Source organism: Halyomorpha halys, unplaced genomic scaffold, assembly GCF_000696795.3.
Source record: "Halyomorpha halys isolate HHAL.00 unplaced genomic scaffold, Hhal_1.1 Scaffold1526.1, whole genome shotgun sequence".
NCBI classification, from domain to species: domain Eukaryota; kingdom Metazoa; phylum Arthropoda; class Insecta; order Hemiptera; family Pentatomidae; genus Halyomorpha; species Halyomorpha halys.
In genome coordinates this window covers 118,823-136,301 of record NW_027106725.1, presented here as the reverse complement: position 1 = coordinate 136,301, position 17,479 = coordinate 118,823, and the positions used below count along the sequence as shown (strand labels likewise).

The following is a 17,479-nucleotide window of genomic DNA, read 5'->3' as shown; positions in this document are numbered from 1 at the left end:
TATTGTCTTTTGATTTGACTTTGAAGACCGGAATCACTTTGAACCCAGACCGACTGGGCATTGCCCTCGAAAAAGCCCCAGATTATTAGTTACGGATTCTTTACTATTAATAACTATTTATGAAATAATATGCACTACCTATCTCTGATATTCATTTCCATTTATAAATTTCACCGTAAATTAAAAAAAAAATAATATGTGTCTTAGATATTTCTTCTTATAGATGATTTTTTATTATACAGAGAAGGAATTGATATGCCAGGACGGTACTAATATGAAGTGTGACAGCTCGGACGGCAACGACTGGGGACCTACAGTAACCTTGTTCATGGCCCAGTTGATTTCAGGCTTCGGCGGGTCTCTCTTTGGAACTCTCGGTGTGTCATACATGGACGATAACACAAAAAAGTCCAAGTCTCCTGCTATCTTCGGTGAGTAATTTTGATCAACTTATTACGATAACAATACATTTTTAATCAATGAATGTCTGACCAGAGAATTAGAATTTATAAAATCTCAAATTAACTAGTTTATCTATCTGCTTAGGTGTTTCCCAGTGCTTGAAGATGTTCGGTAACGTGGTAGGTTATGGGCTGGCTTCCATCTGCCTGAATATCTACATATCTCCGTCCTTGACTCCGCGAATCAAACCTACAGACCCACGATGGGTGGGAGCTTTTTGGATAGGTTGGTAAACAGGATTATTCTGATGTAATTGTTTTAATAGTTTTATAGATATATACAACTTGATTTTTTTTTCCAGGTTGGATTATCCTGGGGTCGTCAATGTTCGTCCTTGGATCGTTGGTTGGGCTCTTCCCCAGAGTACTTCCGGACGCTGCACGAAGGAGAGACATGAGAGAAAAGACTGAGCCGGAAGAAGAGCCTGCTTCACTGAAAGGTAAGATATGATTATTATTAGGCCCGATTTTATAAGAACAAACGTGAAGCAGTTTCTCAAAATAATGGGATTCTTCCGGGTGAGAAGCGACACCAGAATCACCTGCATACTCCCAAGTAAATTCCCAACTAGGCCCTTTTTGTTCCCAGGAGGTTTCTTCTCTATCCGAATCGAGGAAAGTGAGGTAATATAGAAACCTCTCTTAAATACTACAGGTAATACGGAACTCCAGTCATTGACATTCAGTGCCCAGGAGAAATATCATGAGCGTCTCCCTTCCCTACCATGTTTTACTAGCTCCAATTTAAACTTCCTTCAAAAATGGGCACTGGCGAGGCTACAAAAGAGATTTCTAATTTTTCTTGAGGGAAAATCAAGACTTCCAGAGTTTTCAGTGCTTCTCTTTCAACTCGGACCTTATTGGAACGCTCAATGTTTACGCAACACAATTCGCAAAACCTTTTTATGTTTTAGTCCATTATATTATTGACCTAGGCATGATATGATCCTCAAGATCCGAAGAAGAGAATTGAATGATTGAAAATAAATCCCATACATACTACTACAATTGTTTAGCCACACCTTGTCAGATTTAAAAATATGTTGATGAAACAAAAGCAAATTTTTCTAATCAGCATGAGGAACTCCAAAATTTTATTTTGTAGTTAAGGGAAAATAAAGACTTCCAGAATTCCCATTTCTTTCCATTTATACCATATTAAAACGCTTTATTTTTATTCAACGCAATTCGCAAAACATGGAGAACTCTAAACCTATTTTCCATTAGACTATAAAGCTAGTTATGATCCTCAAGACCAAACGAACATCATTGAATGATGGGACTAGTACCGCATCAAAAGCCGTTTTTTGTAATTACGGTTTGGGAGTATTTTTTTTTTTTTAAATTGTCAACGCTACGGTGTTTAGAGTTGCTGGAGGAACTGATTGCAGGTATCTCACTGGCCCCATTCAAAACTGAGGCACGTCAGAAGTATCTTCTCATTTTCTATCTCCAAATCTATTCGTTTGATATTTACTCATTATTTAAGCGATAAACAGTAATTCGGTTGTTATCGCCTATAAAAACACATTGAATGAAATGTTTGTTTCAGATTTTCTGGCAACCTTCGTACGGCTCTTCAAGAATAAGGTGGTAATGTGCAAGACAATGGTAGGAATTTTGTATGTTTTCGGGTACCTGCCTTATTGGATGTACATGCCCAAGTACTTCGAGGTCATCTTTAAGCAGTCTGCAGCTGTTGCCAACTTGGCCACTGGTACGCTCTATTGGTTCTTATTCATGTTTAATTTCATATACTTAATTAATATTGAATTAATTAATTCATATTAGATCTGTAATGTGTTTGTATCTTCACTATTTTTCTATCTGCCATAAGCGATAGTTAAAACCTATATATGTTCAGGTACAGCAATATATGAGAGTATGTTACAATTTTCAGTTGATCTAATTTTAAGCAAGACCCTACAAATATTCGACATAGATTGGTCATATAATCATGATATAAATAAAGTCATCCTTACCCGCCGGACCTGCCCCTCTGAAACCCCCAGGAAGCATTGGTCCGATACCAATTTTTAATTGGCTTAAAACGGGAAGAGCAGACTTTATGATAGTTAAATCGAGTAATATTTAAAAATCCCTTGAAATTAAAAAACGGCCTAAAATATTTTAGTCGTTCAAATACTCTTTAGTAATACAAATCAAGATTTGCCAATCCATACGCGGACATGCATTATTCTTCATCAAAATGACCTATTTACTAATAAATGGACCAAATTGGTATAACAAAGAGCTTTTTATCAATGAAAATTTAGTATTTAGAGCGCCTTTTCCTCCCTAAACCATAAATAATAGAAAGAAAGCTGTGACTCGCGAAGAGCGACAGCGAATCACGCTCCTTGTCCAACTGAAATAAAATGTGAATTTAGTGTTTTTACTTTTTTTGTTCCTAATTATTGGAAAACTTTAAGTTTAAGCCATGCAAGTTACTGAAATATCAGAACGCCTGGAGCAAAATAATAATTACGAGTTAGATTCCGAAACTCCTATTTATTTTACGATTAAACATTTGTTTAAATGATTATAATTTTTATAAGCTACATAGGTGTTCTGGAGTACCTAGAGATATCCATTTATCTTTTTAAACACTCTCAAAGTTGTGTCACCTGTTGATGGCGATATGCCATAGAGAGTTAATATTGAATATATTCATATTGATCCATAAGAATATACTGAAACAATTCTCATTGAAACTCATTTAATCTCTATTTCTCTTTAAGTTAGCTTAAAAGAAATTCTAAAAGGAGGATGATTAAAACTGTCCTTAAGACGGGGATTTCTGCAAGTTAAATATATATAAAGGAGGTTTGGAAGTATAATAAGTTCTATATATTTAAAATGAATAATGTATTCAAATTATTTTTTCTTATTAGTAGAAAGGAATATATCAGTTGTTTTCATTAATTTTGTCTTTTTGGCGACATAAAATTTTTGTTTCTTCAACATTTACGTGTATTTCTTAGGGGAAACAGTCCCAGAATATTTCTTCTAAATCTATTAATCTTATATCTACGCTTAATTAAGAATAAGTCTATAGTTTACTTGTTAATGAGCAATTTATTGAAGATAATTTGTATTTTGAATAGGTTTCGTCGGCCTGATATGTTCTGCGATCGGGATCCTACTCAGCGGGTTCGTCATTTCCAGGTTCAAACCAAAGGCTAGGACGCTCTCCATGTGGAACTTCATCGTCAAGGTCATCACCATCTGCGGGTTCATTGTTTACAACTTCCTTGGTTGTGCCGTCAACGATATGCAAGGAGACATTTCAGTCACCGGAGAGTAAGTCAATATTTCAATTAAAACATGTTGATTCAGGTGATAATACACTGAGAAGAAAACATATAAGTTTAATTTGAACACAGTGTTTCAATTTTCACTTGAAGTATTCTCGGCATGTAATTAATCAACATTGTGGGACCACATTTTTACGTGTTTGAGACCTCAAATCAGTGCTTCATTTAGTTTAAAAAATGATATCACCTACATGGATATGTTGTAAAGATATATATCAATGCAAAGTGATACAACAAACACGATTATCTGTACAAGTTCTATGGTGTTTCTCTTTACATATAATAAAATAAAAGACTCGGAAAGGTGTGGACTTTGACATTTTTAATGGCAAAAGATATTTTCAATAAAGAATTCTAGTGAAAATAAAGTGCAAGAGTGAAAATTAGAGAATGTAACTTTAAAAACATTTTATATAAGTGATTTTTCCGACCCGACGTGCCTTTAAATGTGTGTGTGTGTGTGTGTGTAAATCGAACAAGCGTAAAAAACAGAACAGTGTTTAATGTCAATTTCCCGTTATAATTAGTCATTAGAAGTATTCTGAGCCGGTCATGTAAATTGCCACTTCAATAAATTATTGCCTCAATTATGATGACTTATTCTTAAAAGAAATTGAATGCTCAAAAGATTTCGTACTTTTTCTCTCCATTTCTGCAAAAATCGTCGGAGTTTGGTTGTTTTTTTTTTTTATCATTTTACGTCTTCAAGATGCGTCGGAAAAATTAAAGAAATAAAATTATTTTGAAATTATGATCCTTCATTAAAAATATACCTTTCCATAATAAATTATGTGACCTGGAAAATAAAGTAGGTATAACAAATTTGATATTAAAAAAAAACCCTATCTAAAACTAAGTTTCATTTTATTATTTTCACTACTTTTATAAAAAAAAAAAAAAATGATGCAATTCGAGGCTTGAACATCTTATATATAAAGCTGTTTGTTCAAATAGATATTTCAAGCCTTTATCTTTTATTAGTTAAAAATTTCACTAATCCTATTTTACAGACTGAACGCTACCCAAGCCTGTAACGCTGATTGCCATTGCGACTTCGTCAAGTACAGCCCTGTCTGTGCCTACGGCAAGTCTTTCATCTCACCCTGCCACGCTGGTTGCAACGACACCATCCACATCAACGGCACTATCGTAAGTTAGAAGGTTTAACAAGTTCTTAAATAGTAATATCATCACCATTTTATTTTATTCACTGAAAAAAATACAGTTAGTCCTAGAAAATAGGTTTTGTTTTAAAATTTTAAAGAAATATATTTTCAGTACAATTTCTTTTGAATGAAAAGACAAGATTTACGTATTTAAGTTTTTTAGTTTTCTTACTATCATGTTCCCCTGAAATGGCTTGAATTTAGTTCATATGAAAATGAATATTAGTTATTTTTTTAAATTTGATAAGCGAATGCCTAATTTGATTTTGAATGCAAATATTTTTAAATTACTGACACTTTTCCAATTTTTTTTTTAAATTACGGCAATCAATGAACAGTAAGTCATACTTCTTTACGCTATAAAAATGTTTAAATCAAATTAAAAACAAAGAGGAAGCTAATAGGAATATTATCTTCTGAGACACCTTTACCGAAATAAAAATAACAAACTATATTTCAGTAACTTGTTATTTTTTAAGCTTACGAATAAAATTGGTTAATAAACCATTTAATTGGCCATTGACCTTTTAATAATAAAATTATATTGAAAGATGAAACTGGCGAGTCATATTTGTTTTTGTTTTTTTTACTAAGCTAAGTTCAACCAGGGCCCTGTTTCATAATGGAATCAAATAGTATTATTACAAGTGTAGAAACTAGTGTGGTAATAATACTAATACTTATTTTTTTCATGATAGGGATGACTATTAGTGATATTACAGGAATTAAAAAATACTAGAGTACAAGTTACTGTTGTATATACAAGTCTGTGTAACTGAATTAAGATAAATCTACAAAACTAATAGTATTAGTTTGTACTTTATTATTATTATTATTATTATTATTATTAGTATCATGAAATATAAAAACCATGACTAAAGAATATAATATAATATTATATTATAAGAATATAATATAATAAAGAGCTAAATATATATAAATTAAAGAACATATATGTTCAGATCCAGTTATATATATTTTTATATTTATTTAAAATATTACGAATTCGAGTTCACCAAGTGAAGAAAAGATAGTTATTGTAGCAATTATCATCAGTAATTTACAATTCATAGCCCGTTTAAATTAGAGAAAAATATTTGAATCACTTCCAATACATTAGGGTCTGATATTAATAATTTCAGTAAATATTTTTAGAAACATAATTTTAAAAAAATAAATAAAACTAATTTTTTACCTTAAAACGATCATACTACCCTTAATTAATATGACTCATTACTTTGGTCAATATGATTTTATTATTATGTTATTTTATTTATTAAATGATCTATAGCTTGCAATTTGATATTTATCGTAATCAACCAACGAAATCTATAACACATAACAAAATGTTTGAATTAATAATACTTTGCTATTGTTAGAAAGATAAGGAAAAAAAAATAATATAATAGGAAATCGTCAATTACTTATATATTCATTAAACAATGACGAACTGTATGAAAAAAATACACTATCACTTGGTTGTTTTAATTAAAAATATTTGTACGTTTACATCTTAATCAAATCTAAATTATCTTCTCATTTATCATGTTCTAGGCATATTCCAACTGTGGATGCGTCAACGAATTCGATGCTAACGGCATCCAACTTCCTCAGATCGCAATGCCTGGGATTTGCCCTGTGGATTGCAGTGATCAATTTAAACTGTTCCTCGTCGTGGTGTGCATTCTGAAACTTCTCGGGGCCACTTCACAAACATCCAACTTTATTGTGTCGATGAGGTATGTTGATGATGATAGTACGACAGTATTATTAGGACGATAAATATCATAGTTGTCATGATGGTAGTAGCTCTGGCAGCCGATATCTATCGTAAAACTTCGGCTTCTCTCTTCCAATAATTTAGCGACTAGGCCTATGCTTTATGGCCAAAATGAACCAACCACAGAGCACATTCTGCAAAGCTGCCAGTTGGTGGAAGGCATGCAGGGGCAGATATGGCCCCAACCAACAGACCTTGGGCCCAAGCTTTTCTGAAGTCTGGAGGATCTATGGAGAACAGTTAATTTTATATTTTTACTTCCCGACATAGCCATAGAAGAAGGAGCAAAAAGAAGGCCTATGCTTTAACCAAAGAGTTCAATAGCCTTTAACACAATTTTCCCCTAGAACCTTTTCATATGACTTTGTTAATAACCCCATCCGGGTTAAGAATTATGCTTCATGACAACCTGCTTAGGTAATCAATTTTGCTGGTTTAGGTAAAATAAACTTCATAATACGATAAATATAATAATAAAGATCTCACATTCTTAACAAAGTATAACCAGAAATATTCATTACAACTTGAAACCAAAAAATTGGTTTTAAATTTGATTCTACTGCCTTGTCACACTATCGATATGCGGTTTGGAAATTACCAGTACCTTCAAATCCACTTTAATCTTTTTCCTTTTTCAACTTTATTTTTAATTACCAAGATACTTTTATCTGTTTAATTAACATTACTATATTAGAGGCTTATTACTTGCTATAATTAATTTTATAAGAAAATAAGTTATAAGATAAATATACACATTTCAATCCTAAATTAATTGTACTAATCAGATCATATAAATAACAGGATTTTTATTCATGAATGCTACAAATGTTGCTAACAGTAATTTTCAAAGACAATCATCAAATCATAATTGTTTTATTTGGTTCATTTCGAGTAAGCATACAACACTCTTTGTCATAAAATTGTTATTAAATACAACGGTGTCTGTTGCAGGAGCGTAGAAGAGCGAGACAAAACTGTGGCTATGGGTTTCGGTATGACGATGATAACAATCTTTGCACTCATCCCAGCCCCCATATTCTTCGGTAGGGTTATAGGTAAGTGTATCTAAAGTTTTAATTGTTTTAATCAATAAAAATATCTAAATAATTAACCTAAAATATTTTTATAGACAGCACATGCTTAGTCTGGGGTAAAACATGTACGTCAAAAGGTAACTGTTGGCTTTACGATGCTCAAAAGATGAGGTTCTTCATCAACGCCAATGCAGGAGGTAAGTTAATGGATTAAACACCCAATGTCATCTACATTATAATAATTTGAATATAATTTACCATTTTTCTTTAAATCTTATAGAATCATTGTTTCCCCTTGTTTAAAAATCTTGATGGATGATTTTTAAATAACGGGACATTTTCAGGTACCAATTTAAAAAAAAATCTTATTTAATTCTTATATGGATTCTTGATGATTTATTCAAGAAATCAGGCTAATTTTAAACGCAGATAATACTAATGCTAGTTTAGTTTGAAATTATTGCACAAATTATCGAGGCCGAAAACTTCCCATGACAATGAGGCCATAAACAACCACGGCAATGATTAAATGAACAATGGAAAATCAATTAATATTGATCTACTGTCTAATTATTAATTTTGAAGTCTCGTTTTATAGGGATCATGAATCTTTTGTTGTTGCTGAATAGGATATTAATTTTTTTTTAACAAAAAAGGATTAATTAAAATGGTAATTCAGAATTTATTAAACAGTTATTATTTCTTTTTCGGCCGGATCCTGTGAAAGGAAAAGAGGTCGCCAATGTCACTTTTAGGAACTTATTCAGATTCCTGGACTTAAAAAAAATTAGGAGGTTCTTATAATTAGATTTTAAATAACCTTTATAAAAGAATTTATTAAAGTTTCTTTGTTTTCTATCGTTAGTTTAGGTCTACTGATGTATGAAAATTAATTAAATTTAAAAATGTTACTGCCGAACTGCCACGGCAATGAGAATTGAAGACCTTATGTCAATTAGAACTTTATTAAAACATTACAATACAATTAATTCTTATGTTATCAGAATGGATGAACTATTTCCTAAGGCCAGTATTATAACCAACATAGATCTACATCGATCATTGTATACCATTTTATTCAATCGAAACTAGAAAATTGCCCTTTATTTGAAAATCACCCTGATATATATTCCTCATAAAGGAGAAGAAATAAGTGTCTGTTACTCATTTCCTAATTTATTGTTACAGGATTTCTTGCTGTAGGATTGATATTTGCCCTAATGGCGTGGTACTATGTGAAAGATGTCCAAATCTTCGATCCAGAAGAAGAAAAGAAGAAGGTGAAATTCGAGATAATCGAAATGGAAAAAGAAAAAGAACCCAAAAAAATATGAACACTATCATTGAGATGAATTTGACTCAACTGATACAGTGTTCATATATCATTACTTAAGCCATCCTCTATCACCAGTCAAAGGATAAATAAGGACTAGATTAAGGAAGGGTGAGGATTTTACCTACGAAAAGGATATCTTCGGTACAGGATGGCTTAGTTTACTTGTGATATGATTTAGTCATGCAATAGTTCTAACTAAAATTTTACGTACACAGATCTCTATAAATAGGAAAGTGATAGATTGAAGAAATATAATCTAGCAAATAAATCTTGATCTACTAAAAACTGCCGAATAAGCTTTTTTTTAAATTTTTTTTTTAAATTTTAGGCGCTATAAATAACAAAACATTAAGTCATAGTGAAATATTTAATAATTTGAATTAGTATACAATGGTAATTGAAATGAGATACCTCACCTATCAGATAAATAAAATACAAGAGTAATCGAATTGTAAAAATTTAAACTCATCAAATTAAAATTTATGAATATTTTAAAGCAAATGTAATTACATTGAAACATTTTCAATTTTTTGAATTTATTTCCAATCATGGTTCATTGACTGCATTTATACGCTAACATCACTTCAAAAACCAAAAATAATTTTAATATCATACTGTATTTATTGTATGTAATTGTATTTATTATATTGCTTCAATGATGAATAGTATAAATGAAAAATCTGTTAAAACCATATCCACTCATAATCATTAATCCATCAGCTTATTCAGAAGGTATTGAAAACAAGATGCTCATATAACGATTAGTTATTTTTTACAATGCCGTCTGGCTTATGGAAAATTTTTTAAAATATGTACAGAAAAACTGTAAATATGTGAAAAAAAAATCAAATATCTAACACTACCAAGAAAAAAAGTTTCCTTGAAAAAACAAAACTATCATTTATCAATTGTTTAAAAATATTTTGTTACTATGTTATTTGAAATAATTGTTATTTATTTATTTTCCAGTTAAACGAAGTACATTGGAATTTTGTATATAATTTGTAAAGCAAATGGGAATGTATGAAATATATATTTTTAATTATATATATATTTTTTTTTTTAATTTGTACCTTCTCCACGTTAATTTTGGATATAATGCTCTTGTCTTGTTAAATGTAACACTGGTTGATAGGTGATACATGTGAATATGTTATATATCATTCTATGCTCATGTGATGTAATGCTTACGAAAAAATATTAAGACATTACAAATGTTTGTCATTTGATTCGTCCAGTCCATGAATCGTCCATATGAGAAATATATTATATGATTTAAATATTAATTTAAAATAATATTACAAAAAAATAATCTTCACATGAAGTAAGCTTTACTATAAGCTAGGTTAGAGGATTAAAACGATAAATTAGTTCAGGCTTCGTGGACTTGTTACTGATGTGAAGATTCTAGAAGTCTAAAATAAAAGAATTTTTTTTTCATACAAAGAATGAAAAAAATAAAATAAATGAATAATTATTTGATGGTAACATAAGAATGGGAAAGCCACAGATGCAACTTCTTCAGTTTTTTTCTATATTGATGTTAATCGTCTATGTACATTACTAAGTACTTTTTTTAATGAGGTGTAGATAGTTGACCGTAGATTAATGGTTGAAGAAGTTTGTCGGGGGGTGCGGTCAGCAAAGAACAACATAAATAAACAAAACCATATTTATTTATTTTATGCCGACGTTTCGACCTGGTCAGTTACCAATCTTCCCTCTACGCCACAACCTTCATCAGGGGTTGAAACTCAGGTCGAAACGTCGTCATAAAATAAATAAATATGGTTTTGTTTATTTATGTTGTTCTTTGCTGACCGCACCCCCCGACAAACTTCTTCAAGTACTTTTTTTTCTAATTTTGGAAAAAATGCGATAAAAAAATGAATATTTGTGTGTTTAGAAGTTTGACAAAAGAAAAGATAAAAAAAAAAAAATAACATAAATTATAAGTATAGAAAGGATTTAAATACAAATCTCCGTATCAGTTATCAGTTGTTTGTCAGCCTTCAACATGCTGACATATGTTCTAGTTCTAATCGGTGTACTGACAACCCACGGGCATCATAGTAGACTTTATGGTAAGCAATTATTGTTATTTCTTTATGAATTATAGATAAACCATGAATTGAGCTGTACATAAATTATTTTTAATATTGGCATTTGTAAATCATAGGCAAGATCCTTGAGCTTAATAAGTGATAATGATAAAATAAGGTGCCTTTTTGTAGTTTTTAACTACTCACTTTAGTTTTTAATTAAAATGAACGAAAAAAGTCATGTGTCGGTTTAATGATATGCCATGACATGTAATTTTCTTTGAAATATTGTTCGAGTATCCATTTAGCTGAAAGTTTTTTCTATTTTTGAAATAAAAAGATGATGTTCTTATTATAGTTTTTTTTTTTTACATCAGCGTCAATATTTGACTTCTTTAGTTGGTTAATAATTATTTGAGCTGCCACTTTAGCTTGGCTTAGCGCTATACTAGGATTAGGCAGCTACTAGCGGTAACTATATCAATTGCAAAAGCAGTTTCATCAGCTTTTCGGTACTTGGCACCAACAATACTAGAAGTGTAAGCATTATTGCTGTCCTTTAAGACTATCAAATTTCACAGATAAAAGATCCCAAAATCGAATACAGTTGCTCTGTATATTTAAAATTAAAACCGCTGGCAAACTGGACTGCGCGAGACGGCATCGAAGGCCACTGAGAAATTAATTTGCACCATTTGAAATTGCAGATCCATAAAAGGACGATTTTTAGACAATTGTGCTTGAATTGACGTGATTGAAGATGTTTTCCAAATATATTTGCTATATGAGGTAACAAACTTTATGATGTTTTTGTCACTGAAGCCATTAAAATACATACACTTGGCGTAAAAACATATGTATACAATAGAACTGAGATCCATTTTTTTTTCAGTTTCTGATTTTGAATTTATTAAAAATCTAATACCGAGAAGTGCATGTCAGTGTTGCGAATAGTAAAGCTTTACAAACTTGTATTATTCACAACCTGTGGCATCTGCAATCAACTGGAATACCTCAGCTATTGATGTTGAGGCTGACCACAATAAATCGCCTCAAATTCTTCTCAAATGAATAACATAATTAGCAAATCTTAGAGCGAAATAGTTTTTATATCAACTGCTGTTATTGGTTTTTAACTAAAAAGGGACACGTACTCTGAAGCCCAGTGTAATGTTTTTTTTAGTATTCTCATTATATAAATCTCATTACTAATGTTTATAGAATGGATAATTATTTATTCGCTTTGACTTACGATATGTGTCGAAGACAGTTTCTTAAGGAAGCTTTTATGCAGAAAAGATTCGTCGAAACTTGCCTTCATAGTACAAGCCACTGACTGAGCAGTCTTTGCAAATTGTTCACTGTTAGTTCTTCTGTTAAGGTTCTGATCCCAGATCGCTTCTGCAGTAATACGCAGGACTTTTTGTTCAAATATATCGATTCTGCTTTCTATGGTAGCAGTTTGAACCCAGGTCACGCTGGTTTTATCATGGTATTAGACACAATTAGCTTTAGATTTTTTGGTATTTCTGTATTTTCTGGAGAGATAAGAAGGCTCTGTTCGTGCTTGTTATACGCTGGCCTATCTCAGTCCGTTGATCATTCATTGATATTATTTTGGAGCCGAGTATATGAAAGTGTTTACTTTCGGAAACGATTTGCCATCCATGTATACTATGTTGTTAGTTTTATATATATAATTTGTTTTTAATTTCATTGGACAGTTGTAGATTTGTCAAAAATTTGATGTGTTGCTTAAGAAAGACAATTTAGTGGGGAAAAAATTTAGGTTAATCTTAAATAAAGTAGCCAAGTTCTAAGTTAGCAGGTTTTATACAGCCTTTTGCGTATAGCCGTTTACTCTTTTATTCAATCTTCTGGAAAAACATACGATGTTCACTCACTATGCCCTTCATTATAGCTCCTATTGCAATGAACGCACAAACGGAGAACCCTAAAGATATTTTACATGCAAGAAACTGGAGTGAAAAATTCTTCATGGTTCGTTGCAGTCCAAAAACGTGTTGCCCCAACGTTTATCCATGCTGTAAAGGCAAGGATTCTGATACCATTGATGAATACTGCTGCATATTTACTAGGTATTATTTAATTCTGTAAAAAGTATACATGTATAATTAAAAAAATTATTATTTATTAATCTGAAAATATTTTTACAGGAGAATATTGGGACTCGCCTGCTAGTATCATTCTTCGTACAACTTATATTATAATAAATGCTATTGTATAATTGGTTTAATAATATAATGAATAATAAAAAAAATGTATACATATTTACGAAAGAAAGTTTATTACAAAACGAGTTGCTACCTTTTATGGATAATCCTGCAAACTAGAAGAGATCCAGGGCATCAGGAGTAAAGATTTCACAAATCAGAGAAAATCTCACCTCAGCATCAGACAATTTACAATCCGACATATAAAGCAAATAAACGGAAAAATCTTGTTTTATTTCTGTGATATGTTGTGTGGGTTTGATTTTGAATTGATTTCGAATGTTGTCAGCATTAAGTGACTAAATTTTTGACATCGGCATACGATCGGAAGGATATTTATCTTATTAAACCATAAAATTTTCATTTTAATCTTTTTTTCATTTCAAGTGTTCATTCCCCGCTTGATCTTGCAAATTGGGTCTCGTTTAACAGGATGCGAGATCAAGTTTTTACTGAAAATATTCCATAGAGTTCTTGAGATATATTTTCTGATTATGACTGATGGTCGAACAATGTCGTACAACGTCGAAATCTTGTATAAATACTATAAATATTTTTCTTAAATACATAAAATAATTATCAATAGTATGAAACAAATTAACTTTGTGAAAATGTGATTGATATCAGGTGTTTATAAATAAGATTTATATCTAAATATCTGTAATATAAATATAGGTAAAAATTATTTATATTAGGTATTTTCAACGTCAAAAGCTTGAAAAATTATTTGTTCAATATTTTTTATAAGCCCTATATTTTTATCATGATCTTATTTTCGTATAAATTAATTTTAGATCGTTGAAAATGTGACATGTTTTCATCCAAAGTAAAAAAACATTAGAAAATAATAATAAACTATAGCCTATTCATTACTTCACCTTCAAATGCTTTATCCACAAATATTTCGAAAGTAATGCATAAACGCTTTTGAATTTTTGAAAGTCCAACTTTTGAACTTCTAAAAATCAATGGATTGACTCCTAGGTGAATTTTGTTGTTCCTGTTGTTGATCTGCCTTGACCCAGCACAGTATGCTACTCACCAAATTATTAGTTGCTATTCAATAGAACTTGATCTTTAGATACTGGTTCTGTGCTAGCTGCCTACTCCTTTTCTATTCCAAACCTAGTTTGCTAAGAGGCCTCTCTCAGCCCTTTATCCCAAGTCTTCCTGGGTCTTTTTTAGGCTCTCTGCAATAGCCTCATATAGCTCTGATATAAGGCGTATATATTTTCCTAAAACACCTTCATCTACCTACTTTTCTTTATTGCATTCATCATGAGTCAGCAGCTTGAAAACATCCAGGGTCAGCCATGAGGAGCTAACTCCTTTCTAAAAAATCTTGTTAAATTAAAAAATAAACTTTTTCAACTCAATTTTCGAGATGACTCTTTTTTTATCTTTTTAAACATAAATATGTTACGATTAATATATTAAAATAACAAACAATTTAGGAACAAAAATATACAGACGAAACTCTCAATAATTTTTTAAGTATAAGTAAAAACATTTTATACCTTTTCGTACTATAAAATAAAGTATTTGAAAGAAAAAACCGCTCTAACCGTAAAAACGGCCAGAAATTTGGATTCCTTAGAGCAATGAAGTATTTTGATTTATTTTTATATTCAGCTTAATCACCTCCTTGCTCTACCGTTGTTTAAGAAACAGAATCCCTGACCCTTCATGGCTTGTAATAAAGATTTTCATATTTTTATATTCAATCTGATGCATCGTCATTTCTCATCCCCGCCCGAACAGACCTGAGGAAGAAACTTTAATCAGAAAGGTAAGACCGAAATAATTCTTATTATAAATACTGGTGATATCTCTCCTAAGTCCTATTTCCACGTGACATACATCTACCGTACATGTAATATCACTGTCACCGTCGAACTTGGACTTTACCGACTGACCTACCACACTCTTACATCTGGTTACTTAATTACGTCATTAAATATTAATAACACTTTATGAGAGTTACCACCAATGTCTCTGTTTAGTAAATTCATATTTAGTAAAATAAATCTAACAATAAGAATTATATGTTATCGCTAATACTGATGAAAAAATAATAATAAAATTACAAGATTATAAGGGATTTCACTGCTTATGCGTATTAGTTATTATTTTTTTTTCACCTTTCAACATGATAACACTTGCGCAATTCCTGATCACTTTTATCACAACCAACGGGAACTCTAGCACTTTAGGTTGGAAAATCTTATTTTCCTATATTCCTATTGGATATATAATGAAGGAAATTTTCCCATAAAGTCCAAATGCTTTCCGGAGTTTACTGTTTCTTCCAGCGTTCCAGATATCTGTTGGACCTTAGAAGCAGATTATAAATTTGAGACTTATGTTCTTATCAATCAGGAAAGACATTTAAAGATTTAGTTTTTCGCAAGCTACTTAGAATACACTGAGTTTTCAAATTGTTTGTATGTCCATAATTTTTTGAAATTATTTTATAATTATATTATTAAAATTATTATTATTGGCTGTATTTCTCCCTTTTGCAGGTTGAATATCTGAGGTGGGGGACCTATAAATCCAACTACCTTTATATTTTTATTTATTTTTCCTTTGATTCAAATGTTTAAAACTTTTCGCACTATACGTGCAGTGTCTGTGAGAACTGACTGTTGAGCCTCTCTTAGCACATCTATAGGCACCCCTAAACCATACATGCCTGCCACTGCTGATGACACCATTCGTTGATATTATGAATGGAGTAGTAGTAACACCAATTTATATATTTTTTTTCAATTCTATCGCCAATTCTTGGTATTTCTCAGTTTTTCATCCACAGTGGAGCTTATATTATTATCGTTGGGGACCGCAACATCGATAAGTTCTGCTTTCTTTTTTCTTAGGTCTATAAGGAGGATGTTTGGCTTATTATGGCGTACTGTATGGTCTGTAATAATTGATTCATCCCAATATAGCCTGAGAGAACCTTTTTGGAGGAGTTAATTTGGGTGGTACTTGTAATAAGGGCTCTTATCTTCAATTAGGTTGTACTTCACAGCCAGAGCCTGATACAAAATTTTGGCCACATTGTTGTTCCTCTGCAGATATTCAGTACCAGCCAGCACTCCACATCCACCAGTGATATGTTGAATTGATTCGAGCGTAACTGAGCATAATCGACTATTATTATTATAATATAAATTTTAATTATTTGATCTGTGGCTAAATGCTACATTTATTTGCATAATAATTTTTTTTTCAACCTGAATAACCGCTTACACATTCGTAATTCAAGTGGAACACTGTAAATTTTATTAACATGAGAAAATACTGTCCAATTTTGGGGGATTGGAGAGGGGGGAAAGAAATATCAAATTATAAATGAGATATATTCTTCATAAATAAATCTTAGAAGGAATGAGCTACGCAGTATTCCCAAGTTGGTAAAATATTTTGAATGATATTATGACCAATTATCAATTTTGCGCCTTTAGAAAATCCTATTTTCAATTTATCTATCTCAGGCATTATCAGGTTTCCTACTTATCTAATGGCTGTTCTTAAACTCATTATATTTTATTACTAAAACAATCAATACTCTTTTCAAAATATCCCATATTTTCCCCACATTTTCATCTTATTTCTTGTTTTTGAACGAATTAACAGGGTTTTATAATAATAACACTCTGTTCTCTTTTGATTTAAGTTGATGCAGACAAGTAAATACCAGTATTACCGCTAAAAATTCAACAATTTCAAACGGGCATAGATAACTAGAAAGTTTATAGGTATGAATCGAAAAAATGTGTACATTCTATGACTGTTTTTTTGATAGTGTTGAGAATATCGAAATTATAGAAACTTCTTTTCACTTCTGACAAGAGATTAGTTGTCAAGTTAGCACTAATTTGAAATTTTTTTTTTTTTTTCCGAACCCTCTAAAAACATAAATAAAAATGTGAATTAGTAGTGCATTACTGTGCAAGAAAGAAAAGTAATTCGTGTTGTGTCTTACCTTTTACTACCTTTGGTATTTTAAGGTTACCTGTTTTATATTTAATTTTGCATATGTGTTATCCATTCAGGAGCTATTTTGAGTCCGGAGGTGAGGGGCCTCCTCGTGTTGTATCGCA

General features: G+C 31.2%; 1 protein-coding gene and 1 long non-coding RNA gene across 2 annotated transcripts in view; both read left to right on the top strand.

Annotated features, from left to right (window-relative positions):
- LOC106689936 (solute carrier organic anion transporter family member 74D) overlaps window positions 1-9,882 on the top strand; it is a 30,141-nt gene extending 20,259 nt beyond the window's left edge. Inside the window, exons 4-13 of the mRNA XM_014435163.3 lie at window positions 243-431; window positions 547-687; window positions 764-901; window positions 2,014-2,178; window positions 3,569-3,764; window positions 4,789-4,927; window positions 6,499-6,683; window positions 7,676-7,779; window positions 7,854-7,955; window positions 8,947-9,882. Coding sequence (XP_014290649.1) covers window positions 243-431; window positions 547-687; window positions 764-901; window positions 2,014-2,178; window positions 3,569-3,764; window positions 4,789-4,927; window positions 6,499-6,683; window positions 7,676-7,779; window positions 7,854-7,955; window positions 8,947-9,092 — 1,505 coding nt within the window. The 3' untranslated portion in view covers window positions 9,093-9,882. The remainder of the gene's footprint in view (window positions 1-242; window positions 432-546; window positions 688-763; window positions 902-2,013; window positions 2,179-3,568; window positions 3,765-4,788; window positions 4,928-6,498; window positions 6,684-7,675; window positions 7,780-7,853; window positions 7,956-8,946) is intronic.
- A 1,181-nt stretch (window positions 9,883-11,063) lies between these two features.
- On the top strand, window positions 11,064-13,427 carry LOC136795215 (uncharacterized). The gene is made up of 3 exons (XR_010842785.1): window positions 11,064-11,178; window positions 13,058-13,235; window positions 13,314-13,427. It is a non-coding gene; the product is annotated as an uncharacterized lncRNA (long non-coding RNA).
- The last annotated feature ends 4,052 nt before the right edge of the window (window positions 13,428-17,479 follow it).